Source organism: Hydra vulgaris, chromosome 04 (assembly GCF_038396675.1).
Source record: "Hydra vulgaris chromosome 04, alternate assembly HydraT2T_AEP".
NCBI lineage: Eukaryota > Metazoa > Cnidaria > Hydrozoa > Anthoathecata > Hydridae > Hydra > Hydra vulgaris.
The window spans coordinates 47,740,457-47,757,500 of NC_088923.1; the positions used below are offsets into that span (position 1 = coordinate 47,740,457).

Here is a 17,044-nt window from a genome sequence, read left to right on the forward strand (position 1 = left end):
AATATTAAAGAAACAAAACATGGTCAAAAATTGCAGGGGATTTTAAAAAAACTGACAAATTATACTTTTTTATGAAGTTTTTAAGTCAAAGCCTATTGCTTGATGTAATGACGCCGTTGTCACTTTTTTTTGAAAAAAAAATGTTATGTTGCCACACAAACTTCAACCCCAAATTAATTAGACAATCAGTAATTTAACTGCATTAACACTAGAGGAACTTGATGAAGTATTTTGTAGTTCGGTCAGAAAGTTTCCAATAAAAGAAGAAAATAAATATCAATGAATCTCCAATTGAAACAGTTGACTGTGACAACAGTTCATCAGATAGTGAACTATTGGGTTTAGAAGAATATAGTGAAATGACAATTGGTCCAATGAGAATAGTGAATCCGCTGAAATGCTATCATCAGATAATGAATCATCGGATTCCAATTAAAAAGTAGAAGATTTTAGCAAAAAAGGTAATTAATCTATTGATGGAAGAGAATGCAGCTGTATATTTCTATATTGCTCCATATATGACTTTTTATTACTTTACAAACCTTTTTAAAAATACATAAATAGATTGTACAAATAGATAAAAAATGATTTGCTCTCTTGCCGTATTGAGAATAAACGTATAAAATGTAAAACAATCTTAGTAAACATTTTGTAAACATAATTTATAAAATGGTCTTTCTTTATATTGACGCATATATTTCTTAAATAGATTGCATGTTTTATTTTCGTTAAATTATTTAGACATATAATCTGTTTTGCTTCCTCACTTATAACAAATTTTGTTGATAGAAATAACAGGCATCCTAGTAATAAGAAAACAAAAACAGTAAAATAAAAAAAGAGTCAATAAATCTTTTCTTTTAGTAAGTAGTTTATATTAAATGGCATTTAATACTTACATAAATTGGTGTGCTATAAACCCTACATCAGCCTATTCATTCCTGCTAAAACTTACTGCAATAAAATCATTAAAATTTTCATTTGTAAATAAGTTTGGAATAATTAACTTTAAAACTGTGATCTATACAAGCGAAAAATTTAAATTCAAAAAATATATATAGTTTTATAGTTTACTTTTTTTTAGGTTTATAGTTTACTTTTTACTTTTGTTTAGTTAGGATTTATTTTCTTGTTTCAGTTTATGGTTCTTGTTTTTATTTTTATTTTGTTTACCTTCATTTTTCAAGCACAATTTGTAAAATGTGCAAAAATCATACTATTTTAAAAGCTGTGAACTTGTCAGCAAAATGAAAGTATTACATGCATGATCATAAAAAGATGTGTGATCGCACGCCTTTCTGTGAAAGACTGATAATTTTTATTATGTTAGACTGTTTACAATTGGTTAAATATACTAAAACTTGATAAAAACTAAATTGATAATGAAAACATTGAATTGTACTCAACATGTACGAACTGAATATAAACATGTACGAATTGAATTGTCTGAATTTCATACTACATTGATAATACTTTTGTTTTATTTGACCCAATTTAAAAGTTTTTATCATAATTTTTAAAACTTCCAATCTTGAGATATTTCTAAAAAAAATATAGGATTTTGACCTTTTCAAGTTAAGCAGGATCCCAGGATTGCAAACCATAGTGCAGACCTTCAGACAAATTGAAACAGAACTGCATACAAACTACTGTAAAGCACAAAAGGGGGCACTTTTAAGGAAGTTTTTTGTCTTTGGATATCAAATGTCTTTTGAAGTCAAAACAAGATCTAAAATGACTTGTGTTTGACTTTCTCCAAAATAAACTTCCAAACTCTTTTTTGAACTTTTTTATTAAAACAAATGAAATTCACAATCATTACACCAGGAATACAGAAAATAGTAAGCTATACTCTTCTTTTTTCAACACAATTAAATATGTTAAGTTTTCCATAAAACAACAATGTATTTCCCAATGGAACCAGTGTATTCCTGCATTAATAAAAAAGTCTAAAAAAATATCCCCTTGTTACAAATTATTTACTGCTCAACAGAATTCAATTTAAAAATATATTGTTGGAGTGTATTTCTTCATAATTTCTCTCTGTACTGAAGTTGTCTTTGATATATAATTTCTTTAACAAACGAGTGGTTTGATTTTTGCTTTATTTATTATTTATCTATATTATATTTATTTATTATTGTATTATTATTATTATTTATTGTGTTATTATTGCTACATTTTATGTTATTATTATATTTAATTATTATCTATGATAATAATTAAATATAATAATAACATAATATCTGGGTTTCCACAATTGTCAGATCTAAACCCTGTCAAGCACCTGTGGTCACCTTGGGATAGCAAAATACAAATAACAGTTCATAAAGAATTAAAAACTTTCTGGAATGAAATACCAAACCAACAGGATCTGATTCTTATGATTTTTTACTTTATCCAGAAACCAATGTAATACAATTTTTTATTTTTACAATTTTAAAAGTATAATTATTATAACAATTAAAATTTACTAATTATAATATTATTATATAAGAAGCAAATTTATGAGAGCTGGTAGGTCTGTATACATTGAATTCACTGAAACTATTATTAAAAATGACATGTGATAATGGTGCACAAAACCTCTGGCACACAAACCAAAAAAATCCATAAAAGTATAATAGAAGTTTTCTAAACAGCTTTCAAATAAAAATTTTGTCCACTGACAATTTCTCAGACACAACTTTTAACCTTAAAAAATCTCATATTAAAAAAACAAACAAAAACCATCAATAATAAACCTAACCACCCTCAGCAAATTATTATGAAAATTAAAAAAAAAATGTTAATAACAGGTTACCCCAAACTAATTCCAACATACATACATGCATGCATACATACATACATACATACACACATACATACATATATACATACATGTATACATACATACATTCATACATATACACATACATACATACATACATACATACAGTCGTGGACAGGAAAGGCATATAATCTCACTCAATACCTGACAATGCATGTATGTAATTTTTTTTTTTTTGAAAGCTTGAGCATGGCTTTTTAACGCTTCAAAAGTGCGCTGAAAAAGCCAGACAAAAGAATGAAAATTATAAACAAGCTTAAGCAATAAAAATAGGAAAGAAATCTTAACAAAGGAGAAATTAAAAAAAAAAAAAAAATTAAAAACTAAAGCTCTAAAAAAAATCAATTAATGTAAAAAAAAATCAACTAATGTAAAAAAAATCAACTAATGTAAAAAAAATCAACTAATGTAAAAAAAATCAACTAATGTAAAAAAAATCAACTAGTGCAAAAAAAATCAACTAATGTAAAAAAAATCAACTAATGTAAAAAAAATCAACTAATGTAAAAAAAATCAACTAATGTAAAAGAAATCAACTAATGTAAAAAAAATCAACTAATGTAAAAAAAATCAACTAATGTAAAAAAAATCAACTAATGTAAAAAAAATCAACTAATGTAAAACTAAAAAACTAAAACTCTAGTAGAAAATTATTCGATTATGCTTATATTTACGTTAAGGTTGAATATCTTTAAAAATTGATCTTTTCTATTGTTTTTATAATAATAGTTGAACTCATTTTAAATAGAAAACTAATCATTAAATAAAATCATTCGTAAAATTGTATTCAAACAATCATAAAATGCACAAATTTTTTAAATTAAATATAATTTTAAAAAAATATTTTTTATTAATTTATATTTAATGTTTTTTATTTAAAACAATTATTAAAATTTTTTACTTTATTTAAAAGTGTTTAAAATTTTTTGTTGTAGTTGTTAATATTTTGCAAACTTTTCAAGTGTTTTTTTACTATTAAGGTATTATAAAAACATTTAATTAGAAAGTTTACAAAACAACAAAAAAAAACTTGGATATGTTTTTGACTATATTAACTTTATGAATTAAAAAAAAAAAATGTTTTTTAAAATGCATCATTGCTGTTGTTTATAAAATTAATAAAACAAATTGTTTTAGAACATTTGCATTCATAATTAAAATAAAATAAAAAATACTTTAAAAATAAATAAAAATTTTACTTAATATTTTATGATAATTTATTTAAAAGCGTAATAAATAAAGTTTTATTTAAAAGCGTTTAGTATAGTGTAAAAACAAAAACAAAGCAAAGTTAAAAGAAAAAATGTTCGTAATATGTTTGAAAATAAAAAACTTAAATAAGTTACTAAAAGAAAACAAAAAGAATAACTTTTAAATTATATTAACTTGTTGTTTGCATTGTTTATATTGTCGTGTAATTTTGTGTATTATCTCTAATGGAGTGTATTTTTGTGTATTTTTATATTTTTGTGTATTTCTATGTTTTGTTTATCATGTCGTGTAATTTTCAGGGCCAACAAAACTAGGGGAGGGGGTTCGTGTTTTTTAGAAAATTCTATAATACAGAGTACTTTTTTTAGAAATTGACAATTGTGCCCCTTCATTTCAAAACCCATGTCATTGGCACTGATTTTGTGCATTGTATATATTTACCTGTTCATATGTGTATTGTTTATACAGTTGAGCATTTTTTTTGTAGTGTTGTTGTTAAATATTTTTTTTATTGTTGCATTTTACATTTGTTGCTATTATTCAAGTGATTTCATATTTTTTTGTCTCAATATTTAAATATATCTTTTTGTTTTATTTTTTATTTTTTATCATTTTTCTGTTTGCTAAACGTTGTGTATCTCATTCATTCATTATCTTTTGCCAACTCATTCACTTTTTCCTTTTTTTGATTTATTAGTCTGTCTTTTTTAATAGTTATTGTTTGTTTTTTAAGTTTTTTTTTTGGTCACTATTTATATTATTAATTTTTGTTGTTTGTTTGTTTTTTGCTTTATTTGTTTATTTTATTAAGGTGCTACTCCAATGACTAGTTTTTAACTATATGAGTGACACGGGACCTAATTTTGTAAAACTATAAATAAATCTGTAATTTTTTCAATTTTATGGTTAAATAAATTTAAAAAAATTCATTAGAAAGATTACAAAGCGTTATAAAAAATAACTATGTTATGTTTTCGACTATTAAATTTATGAATTCATCTAAAAGTTTATTGAAGAAATCGTTTTTGTTGTTTATAAAATTAATTGTAAAAATTATTTAAAAAAAATTTACATTCATTGTAAAAAATACACTTTTTAGCTATATAATACCTTTCAATAATTTAAATAAAATGTCTTTTATAGTATACAACCATTAAAAGAAATTTCTTATTTTATTACTTTATTTCAGCACATTTTTAAAACGCCTTACCAAAAATATCTAATCTAAAAGGCTGTGGTCAAGTTGTCACAAAAACAAATTAAATGTGTGATCAAGAATAGTGTGCAATGACACATCTTTCCTGTCTAAGACTATAAATACATACCTACATACATCCATACATATATATATTAATATATATTAGGGTGATAAATTTAAAAAACATAAACTTTTTAGAGACCCTTGAATATTTAATGAGTCCCTAATATTATCGAAAACAAAAGTTTTATAAGAAATATAACAACTTACTAGAATCATTTCTAAGAAAGCCAGAGAGCACTTCCGTAAGACATGAGTTTTCAAAGATCATACAAGTTTCATGCAAAATCTTATTTTCATCACATAAAAAAGCTGCCAGTACCTAAACACAAAACTAAAAATTATTATATTTTAAATACAGGTTTTATCTAAAAATACATCTAGCATATTTTGTTACATATATGTTTACACATACATATAACAATATATGATATCCTTGTTTAACAAAATTTTTGTTTTAGATTTTAGGATTGAGCTGCAAATAAAAAACTTAAAAATAAGATCTCCATAATGAAACAATATGGAGATAATGTAATACCAACTATAAAAAATCTTATCTGATAATTAAAATCTTACAAAATACAATTCTTTTTTAACAATTGTAAAATGTAAGATATTTTAGAGATAAAGAGGAAATTTCTGAAATCACATGCCCTCCCCTGATCGCTAAAAAAGAAGATAAAACTCAATATGATTGTGTACTTATCCATAAAAAAAATATTTTAAAAAATTTTTGTTTTAAAAATGTGTTAAGATATATGCGCCATTGCGATTAATAAAATATATGTAACAATATAATTTTCACAACAAGACATTCCTATAATTTTGTAAAAATTATTGGAATATTTTTTTTAGGAGTTCTAACAGACTCTTGAACATTTAACAGGTCTCTAATATAATCTGAAAAAACTTAAAGAAAAAGATTTTTTTTGAGAATTTATCCTTATTTGATAAAAATATATTTATTTTTAGGAGATTTCAAGGAAATATTGATACCCTCGCTATTAAGTATATTAAAAATTATAAATCGTATGTGTATGTATATATATATATATATATATATATATATATATATATATATATATATATATATATATATATATATATATATATATATATATATATATATATATATATATATATTTATGTATATGTATATATATACAGCCCTCGGAAATAGGGTCAGCATTTGGCAATGTCAACCTGAAAGCATTCAAGGTCAGCAAAAAATCGCTGACCTAGTTTCTATGTTTTATGGTAATGCCTTTGTGTCAAACTTTTTTTGCTGACCCTTAACAGTTTGAGGTTGCCAATTTATTGCCGAACTAATTTTTCCTAATTCCGAGGGTTGTACATACATATACATATATATATACATATATATATCTATCTATCTATCTATCTATCTCTCTCTCTCTCTCTCTCTCTCTCTATATATATATATATATATATATATATATATATATATATATATATATATATATATATATAAAAATACATATACAAATAATTTTAAACGTAATAAAAATCTACAGAAAATAGTGCTCAATGTTCTTAAAAGAACAGAGCAATAGAGCAATATACAAATAACTTCTACAAAATAGATTAAAATTTTCTAATGAGACTTTATTGATGGAACAGTGTAAAATGAAAAAAGTTTGATAAGTGATTTTCTAATAATTTACTAATTTATTACTACTAATTTATATATATATATATATATATATATATATATATATATATATATATATATATATATATATATATATATATATATATATATAATATAATTTATATCATATATATATATATAATATATTTTATATCATATATATATATAAATATATATATATATATATATATGATATAAAAATATATTATTAAATATTTTTGATATCTTTTAATGTTTTTTTCATTACCTGATGAAGCTGAGCACAATAGGTCAGCGAAATACCATTAATATTATATCAAAATATATTTAAAAAAATATTTATATGCTGTCTTTTTTATTGAAATCAACTTATATATTTATAAACATATTGTATAACAATATTTGGCTTTTAAAGATATTTATATATTTTAAACATCTTCACTTCCAACAAGGCTTCAAGCAACTTTAAGCAAAATTAGAGATGGAAGTTACTGGAAGAGAAACAATAAAGTTTATAGAGCAAGATAAAAATCAACAGACAACTTAAAAGATTGCAAATTGTAAAAATCAGGAAAACAAGATGAAAAGAGAGAATTCCAAAGAGCTGATATTCAAGGAGAAAAACTAAATGAATTCGAATTTTTGGAGCACTTAGGAACAGACAACAAAGTGAAAGGATGAGACTTAATTGAATGACAAGTAACACGAAAATGAATTTTACTAGATGGCGCAAGAGACTCTAGCTCTTTAGAGCAATGCCTATTGTAGAATTTACAGAAAAGAGAAAGAGAAGCAACATTACAACGATGTGATAATGATTGGAACCCCTTGCTGTTGCAGAAGTGAAATCCTTTTAAAGCTCAAACACCCCCTTCAAGTTGAGTGTTGTAGCTTCTTTTAAAGACAAGAATAAATGGTAGTATCATCAGCAAACAATGCCACCTTAGATGTGAAGTCTGGGAGATCATTAATGTAAATTAAAAAGAGTATATGGCCAAGGATAGAACCTTGAGGAACCCCTGATGTAACAGGATACGAAGATGAGTGCTGCCCACCAAGGAGAACTTTTATACTATGATTGGTAAAGAAGGATTAAATAATCATAAAGATGTTACCTGACACCCTAAGAAGAAAGCTTAAGGAGAAGACCAGCATGCCAAACTTTATCAAAGACTTTAGAAATGTCGAGAGCAATAGACTTCCTCCCTAATGCACAATAAAATCGGTTATTACCATTAAGACAGAAGTCCACATTGATGATCAGTAAGTTATTAGATTCAAGTTGAGAGATTAAGTGTTTGTTAATTAAAGATTCAAAAACCTTGGTTAAGATACAAAGAAGACTAATGGGACAAGAGTTAAAAGAATCAGATTGCTCTTGAGAATTTTTGAAGGAGTGATAGGCATGTCAAGCAATGAATCAACCTGTTTGTCAGCTATATCAGGTAGAACACAAATAGTGGAATCAAGAGATATTATTGATGAGAATTTCTTATTAAACAATTCAGTTTTGTCTTTAGGTGAGGTGACAAAATCTGAACCATATAAGAGAGGTGGAATAAAAGATTAGCCCTTATTATAGATACTGTTCAAGATTCTCTAGTAGTCATGATAGCCTAATTTTTGAAATGAAATATGAGATTTTGTGACCATAGAATAGCGGGCTTTGGCGTTAGACAAAATTTTTTTACAACGGTTTCTAACCATAGCAAACAGACATTTGTTTTCTGGAGAATTATTTTGGCGATAAGTGTGAAAGTAATGGTTACGATTGGAAATTGCAGCAGGACAATGAGAGAAAAACAATGGAGAAGAGTGAGGCTTGATATGGAAACGTCGAGAAGGAATAAAAGATTAAATGCAAGCCTGAATCCAAAAAGTAATGTAAAAAGCACATTTGTCAGCAAGAAGGCAAAAGATTTCTACCCAAGGACCATCATGAAGAAAATCACTGAAAGAATCTGTTGCATTCTTGTATTCGTTTATATACATATATTAAAAACAACTTTCATCACGTTTCTCTACGTGACTTTTACCACGTTTCTCTACGTGACTTTTACCACGTTTATCAACGTGACTTATACCACGTATATGTAATAATTTTAATTCACCAACTTTAATAGAACAGAATCCCAGTCAGTTTTATGGTAGTTGTAAGAGGTATGATGATAGGGTGATTATGATGATGAAGAAGAATGAGATAAAAGTTTTAGAGAGATTAAACCATGATCAGAGGTACCTAAGGGTGAATGTGGAGAAACTGAGCACTGACTAGGATCAGAAACAAGACATAAGTCGAGTAGAGAAGGTAAATGATTCGGGTTGTCTGGAAAGCAAGTTAGAAAGTTGATCATTTGAGTAAGGGATTGAAAAAGGCAAATGTTGTGGGCTTTAATGCCGGCAGAGTCACTGACACTAGAGCCAAGCTATTCAGTGGGATGAAGTCACCGACAACAACAATATTGGCTGATGGATAAAGGCAGAGGGCTTGGTCAACATGATTAGAAACAACATCAAAAAGAGTGCAGTCTTGAGATGAAGGAGAGCAATATAGAACAAAGAGAAAGGCGATAGAGTGAAGTGGTGCTAAACGAAAGCACATGAAAGAATAGTCTGTGGATTCAAACCTAGTTTCACAACAAATGGGTGAATTCTTACGAATGTAAATGCCCAGGCCAAGCATGTGACTATTGGAGCTTAGTGTTGATGGTTATTTTCCTTTACAAATTAAAGGAAAATAACCATCAACACTAAGATTACAAAATGAGGCAGCTAAACTCAAATTAGTCTTACAAAAAGAAAGTAGGTTTGGTAAACTTTGCAAGAGATAAGACTAATCAGAAAAAAAATTACTTTGAAGACCAATATATAATATGAGTGAATAGATTTATAGAACTTGGCGATGATGATGGTTTTTTGTGTTTCATAATTTTTGGTACTTTAGTCATTTTTAAATTTGTTATAGAACTTTACTCAAGCACAGATAGTACTCAGTACACTATTTAATAGTCCAAGCAATTGCCTTATTACTATTAATAAACCCATAACAAAGGACTCCAAAAGTGGTCTCGACAATGCACACTAAAAGTACAAACAGGGACACCATTCAAGCACAACATGGCACTATTAGTACTCCATGTAATAGTATGATTATGTTTTTATTTTTATAATTTTTTAAATTCAAATGAAACTTTTATATATATATATATATATATTTATATATATAATTTTATATATATATATAATTTTATATATTTGAAACTTTTTTAAATTAAAATAAAATATTTTAATATGAAGTTTACATGAAATTTAACATAAATATTAAACTTTAATTAATTTAATTCTTCTTTCGAAATATTCAAGTAACTTTTCTTTTTAAAATTTTTTTCCTCATAAAATTTTTCATAAAAAATGAACTTCCACTATTTAAAAACTTAAAAAAAGCAGGAAAAACTGAGGCCTCTACGGCTGATATTATCTTATCTTGTGCATTAGCGTGAATTTTTTTTTATATATAACTTGTTTAAATATCTTTATTGCAAAATATTTATACAGGCTTACTTTTTTTTTATCTTACTTTTTTTCTTTATCTTGTTTTTTCTTTATCTTTCTTTTTACTTACTTTATCAAGGACATGTTTTTCAAGGGCATGTTGCACAAGTCCTAAAAGGATATGTACTAAAAGGACATCTACACTACATGTAGTGGATTAAATGTAACCAGTAGCAGGGTGTTTGGGTTAGTACAACACCTTCCCACAACATTGTTTTGTTTTAAAAAAAAGTGCACACATCCAATTTAAATTTTCCAGTATGATTATAGTGTACACAAAAAAGACATGCTTTTCAAATTTCACCAAATTTGAAAAGCATGTCCCATCAATTATCAGTGTTTTTTTCATTTTTAAATTAAATAATTAAATAATTTTAAAATAACAACTCTATTTGTAATTTAACTATGTGTGTGTGTGTGTGTATATATATATATATATATATATATATATATATATATATATATATATATATATATATATATATATATATATATATATATACACATATATATAATATAATAATAAAATAATATAATATATAATAAAAGCAATTTAATATATATATATATATATATATATATATATATATATATATATATATATATTTATATATATATACATACGTATATATATTAAATTGCTACAAACCAGTAAAACAAACTAAGCAGCAGTAAAAACCCAGAAGTCTTTTAAAAATATTATAAAATTCTGAGTCATTTGTAAATTCGTGAAATTAACTATGATAGATACTTACAGTTTATTTTTTGGTTAATTACTTTAATTTTTAGTACTTTATTATGTAACAATATATATTATATAACTTAATTATCTTATATAATTTAATCATATTACATAATATAAATAGATTTTAAAATATTGTATTATATAATAATATTCATATTATATAATATATTTGTGTATTACAATATATAAAGATTTATACTTGTTTGTTACATAATCATTTGCACTATATAACTGAATGTAATGTAAATGTATTATATAAGTATGTTTCGAGCTAATCAGGCTAAAAGTTAAATAAACAACATAAAGTGTTATATAATAGTGTTAAATAACAAAAAGTTAAATAAATAACATAAATATAATGTCTAATTTTGCAATAACACACTTTGATGCCTGTCATAAATGCTGCTGTATATGCTATTGAAAAGCAGACAGAACACTTTCAGTAACAGCTTTGATACAATGTAAACATTGGTTTTAGCGAACTATAACATTGATAATCCATCCTTTGCAACTGGAATATGCAACACCAGCAAGAGAGTATTATTAATACATGGAAAACCCTATGTGGAAACTACTCCTTGTTCCCTTCAAATTATCTTTCAAAAGAAGACATGGAAAATAGTTTCAAACAAATTATTATATTTAAACTTATCATAAAAAAAATTTTAATATAACTTTATTTGTTAATTTACACAAAATATGTTTATTTTAAACAATCACTATAATTTCTTTTTTATTTTATTTAAAGCATAAAATAAAAACTTTAGAATAGATCAATGATTAAAAGTTATTTATAATGTAACAATTTTTTTATAGCATTTAAATTGTTAAAACATCAAAAATGCCATAGTAAAATTGTGAAGAAAAAATATTATAAGCCTAATCTGTTACAGTGTGTGCGATAGCACGCCATTCCTGTTCAAGCCTGCTTCATAAACATCCACTTGCAGCATCAGGATTAGTACTCTCTGTCCTAACCAGAAGTAAAAATCTCTGTGATTGTACTATCTGCAAAGTTGTAAAATCAACAAATCCTGGAACAAAAAGAACTAAACCTGAAGGTAGACCAAGAGTTCTGGAAAAACCATCTAAAAAAATGTCCATATTTAGTGCTTTCAACCCATTGATTCATTACGAGGTTATACTTGTACAAAGGTCTTTGGTTCAACAAACCTTCTTCAGATGATTGAAAACTCCTTGAATTTAAAAGCAGGAGAAAAATTAGCTGCAGATCAAATTCTGATATGGATGCATTATCAAAAGCAATTCGGGTTAAGCACAGACAAAATCTATAAAAGCTGGGTTTAAAGAACTCATGGTATATAACAATGGGTCTTTACTGGATTACTTCTTAGCAGTAGATCTTGATTTCTATAAATCAGAATCTAACACTTTAATTGTGTGACCTGTTGTTTTTGTTAAAGATGCGGAGGAACTCACCTGGGAAATGATTGAAAAAAGAAAACAAGATGCTTTTGATGTTAAGGTGAAAGTAATTGTTGATGGCAGTGGAGGTTTGTTTAAGGTTGGAATTGGTACTGTTGATGTAGCAAGTTACTTCAGTGATGATATCACCAAGAGATCAAACTATTCTGAGGGTATTTACCAAACCTGAAAAAAGAAAAATTCGTTGATATATTACTCTTAGAAATAGTCCCATATATTCAGGAGAATTATGAAAACTGTGCTGTCTTCCTATAAAGTATTGACTTTATAGAAACAAGGATACTTTGGTCATGAAATGATTAGTTTACACTTTACACGGATTTGAAACAACTTAATCTGATTTTAGGACTTCAAAACCATAGTTTTGACCAAAGTATCTTTGTTGCTTCTGTAATAAGGGTACAAATTATGTAGATTGGCTTTACTCTACAGGAGACAAACGAACCTTTGGATCAATAAGACAGCAAAATCTTGCTTAGAAACAAGGATGTAATTCTGACTCATCACTGATAGAATTTTATAATCATAAGAATCAAATACTTCTACCAGGAGATGATGAAACTGAAGTTATGAAAGTATGCAGTATACCTGAACTTCATCTCTGTACAGGAACAATTAATCTATTGTGGAATAACCTATTAACAAAATGGGGACAAGAAAAATGGGAAATTTTTCTTGAAAAGAGTTCTCTTGTCAGACAAAAACTTCATGATGGAGAGTTTAAAGAAAACCAGTGTAAGAAATTGATGAGATTACCAAATAAGCTTAGAGATAATATTCCTGAAGATCTTAGGAGATTTTGTGATGATTTTGATGCAATTAATACTGTGGCTTACTTGTGTTTTAGCAAGATACTCAGTGCGGATCTTGAAAAAGCAATAGATGAATTTCTTGATATTTTTATTACATAGGAGATTAAAAAAAGAGTACCAAAATGCATATATTATTTTGCCAAGTTAAGAAGTTTTGTAGAAATAATGGATATGAACTGAGAATTTACAGCAAACAGGCAGGAGAAACTATTCACTCGAGATTCAATGAGTTTTCCAGATACAAACTTCCGAGTGATTTTCACAAAGAAACATACAAAAACTATCTATTTCGTGTTGCATTTCATACCATACAGAGAGAATTTGAGGCTTTATTATGTTCAGTCTATATCAGCTAACAAAATGTTTTTTAGAAATATAAATGTTATTTTAAATAATGGTATTTATTGAAGAGTTAGCTCATAAGCTATAGTCTAAGTTCTTCTACGAACTTCATTCGAAACCGGTTGTTCTTCTATATGTTTCTATGTATTTCTGTAAGAGAAAAACACACTTTTTTTGCAATAAAAACTTATTTTTTCTGGGCAGCTTTTAAGATTTTGTGAAATTTTTTTGTGTACACTATAATCATACCTTGTTAGAAAAATTTAATTTGGGCGTATGCACTTTTTTTAAACATAAAAACTGTTTTAGGGAGGTGTGGTATTTCAAATATTAATAATCATTAGTATCTGCAATATTAAATACCGGTCAATTAATTATCAGCCTTTTTTATTCATTTTCACACCATGTAAAATTTGGTGCATCATTAAATCTCTTTCTCTCACTCTCTCTCTCTCTCTCTCTCTCTCTCTCTCTCTCTCTCTCTCTCTCTCTCACTTTATATATATATATATATATATATATATATATATATATATATATATATATATATATATATATATATATATACATATATACATATATATATACATATATATATATACATATATATATATACATATATATATACATATATATATATATATATATATATATATATACTATATATATATATATATATATATATATATATATATATATATATATATATATATATATATATATATATATATATATATATATATATATATATATACAGAGCAAAAATAAATTAGTAAAAACACTTATCTAATTTCCTTTTTTTTTTTGACAGGCTGTTTCTCCTTTTGTAGGTTCAAATATTAAATAGTTAAATTTAATATTACATTTTTTATTATTATTCAACATCTCTTTCTTTTCTTGACATTTGAATAAATGAATTAAAATATATTAATTTTTCTTTCATTATTTCTTAAAATTGCAACTTTGCAAATAATGATATTTTTACTTTTCAAAAGTTATTAACCAACAAGCTAATTACTTTACCAGAGCTTTTTTTTGTGACAAATACAGATTAAAGTTTCCATTTATTAAAAAATATATACTATTGTGCTTTCACTTGCCATAAGGCAAAAAAGTTAAAAGTACTCTTTATGAATATTTTTGATGCAGTGTTATAAATTATAAGATGTTTACAAGGAATTTAATTTTTTGTAAAAAATAGAAAATGAGGAAGAAGAAATCTAATTCTTTTAAATTTAAATAAATTTTTTATTCAAAATTCTTTCTCAATTATAAGGAAATTTTTGTTTTCACTTTTTTAATATTGCACAATATGTTAATTATATAAAACCGATGTTACTATTATAAAATAACATTTTTATAAACTATTTATTTTTTAAACTATTATTTTTCGCAAAATAAAACTCATAAATATAAACGAAGTCATTGCAAGAGCAATATTGCTTTAAGCGTAAATTCAAGCAAAAAAATTAATAATAGAGTTATATCCATAAAAAAAGTTTTTTTTAAATCATAAAAAAATATACTCTTTAAAAGATGTCGTTTAAAGTTTGTAATAACGCTTTTTCATTTTTTTGATAAAATCAATCATTATAACAAAACAAACAAACAAAAATATATATCAAAAGCTAATATGAAATAAAATTTAACATGTACTATATATTAGCTAATAATTTTTTTTTTAGTTTTTATTTTAACAAATTTAATAATTATTTTTGTTAGTTGTTTGCTACAAGAAATTGTCTGAATATTCTTGCTATTGTAAGATGATAAATAAAAGTTTTTTTAACGTTTTTTATATGATTTCTTACTTTAGGCATCGTATAACATGTTTTTTTTTTCTTTTAATGCACGTTTTTGATGGAAAAGTTGAAATAACAAAAAAAAAATTTGTTTTTTCTTAACTTATTAGATTTGTAAATAGCGCAAATATCAAAGGTAATTTTTATGCACACATTTTTATGTAATCATCATTCTAATTTCATAAGTGGTTTTTATAATAAGTGGTTTTTATAACGGTAATTACTCCTTTTAACTTACCACTTAAACGATATCTTTAGACTTGTTTAAATATTAGAAAATGATAAAAAGTGGCTCGAACGAAACAGCTTACCGCTTACAATGAATGCGTAAATACAATAAATTTACGCTTTAAAACAAGGCCTGATATATAAATATATATATATATATATATATATATATATATATTATATATATATATATATATATATATATATATATATATATATATATACAGTTTTTGAAAAACTTTTTAGTAATTAATAATAAAGCATAATTTAACATAAAAAAATTATGTTTAAAAACCTTAACTATACTTTTTTTTCAATGGTTTTTGTACAAACGCACACACCACATCTATAAAAAAATATACCTGAAAAATTACCATCAGTTGCATCTCTTCTTTCTTTTTTGCACCTAATGTCATTCCTATATCCCAATTTGATGTCAAAGACCCAGTCCCAAACCCAGTGCCTTTTGCCCAGTAGTGTGCGTTGTTAGCAGTAATCTCAGTCAAGACAGCAGGGTTGCTTAAATAATTAAAAGAATGGTAAAAAAAAAGTTTTATTTAAGCTGAAAAGTTTTATAAAAGTTTTAAATAAAACTTTATTTTATTTAAAAGCATGACAAAATGATCAAGCTACAAAGAAAAAGGCACACTGACAAAAAACTTAAACAATATATGAAAAAAACTTTTTTTTTCTTCATTGAAAATGTAGATTATTGGAAATATTTATATACAAAAATGTAAATAGTTAATAACAAAAAAAGCAACAAAATTTCAAACAAAAAGCTGATAAATAGAAAAAATGTATAAGCAAAAAAGTGTTCAAAAGTTTAAAAGAAGGTATGTCTAAGAAATTTTTTCTTAAAAGAAAAAAATTTAGCAATAGAAAAAAAGAAATTAGAGTTAACTGCAGAAACTACGAGATACCACCAGACAGACACCACGAGATCCCACCAGACAGACACCTAAGATACCACCAGACAGACACCACCAGATGCAGAGAACAAAAAAATATGCAAAGATAATACTATAGAATATAAATAGAAACCTTTAAAAACATTGAAAAAAATCAATTTGTCAATTGACGGAATCGTAAAAAACTAAGGTTCTAAAAAGATTGATAAAAACCACAAGAATACTATTAAATAAATGGAGGGGTTTGAGTTTATA

At 25.2% G+C, this 17,044-nt stretch overlaps 1 protein-coding gene across 3 annotated transcripts in view; it reads right to left on the reverse strand.

Moving 5' to 3' along the window:
• Nucleotides 1–17,044, reverse strand: part of LOC100212769 (baculoviral IAP repeat-containing protein 6) — a 72,992-nt gene that overhangs the window by 30,009 nt on the left and 25,939 nt on the right. For 2 of the 3 annotated variants that reach the window (XM_065796509.1, XM_065796511.1), the window contains 2 exons: nucleotides 16,241–16,397; nucleotides 5,511–5,622 (listed from right to left, as the gene is read on the reverse strand). In XM_065796509.1, the coding sequence (XP_065652581.1) occupies nucleotides 5,511–5,622; nucleotides 16,241–16,397 (269 nt within the window). The remainder of the gene's footprint in view (nucleotides 1–5,510; nucleotides 5,623–16,240; nucleotides 16,398–17,044) is intronic. The other variant, XM_065796510.1, reaches the window with a different exon arrangement.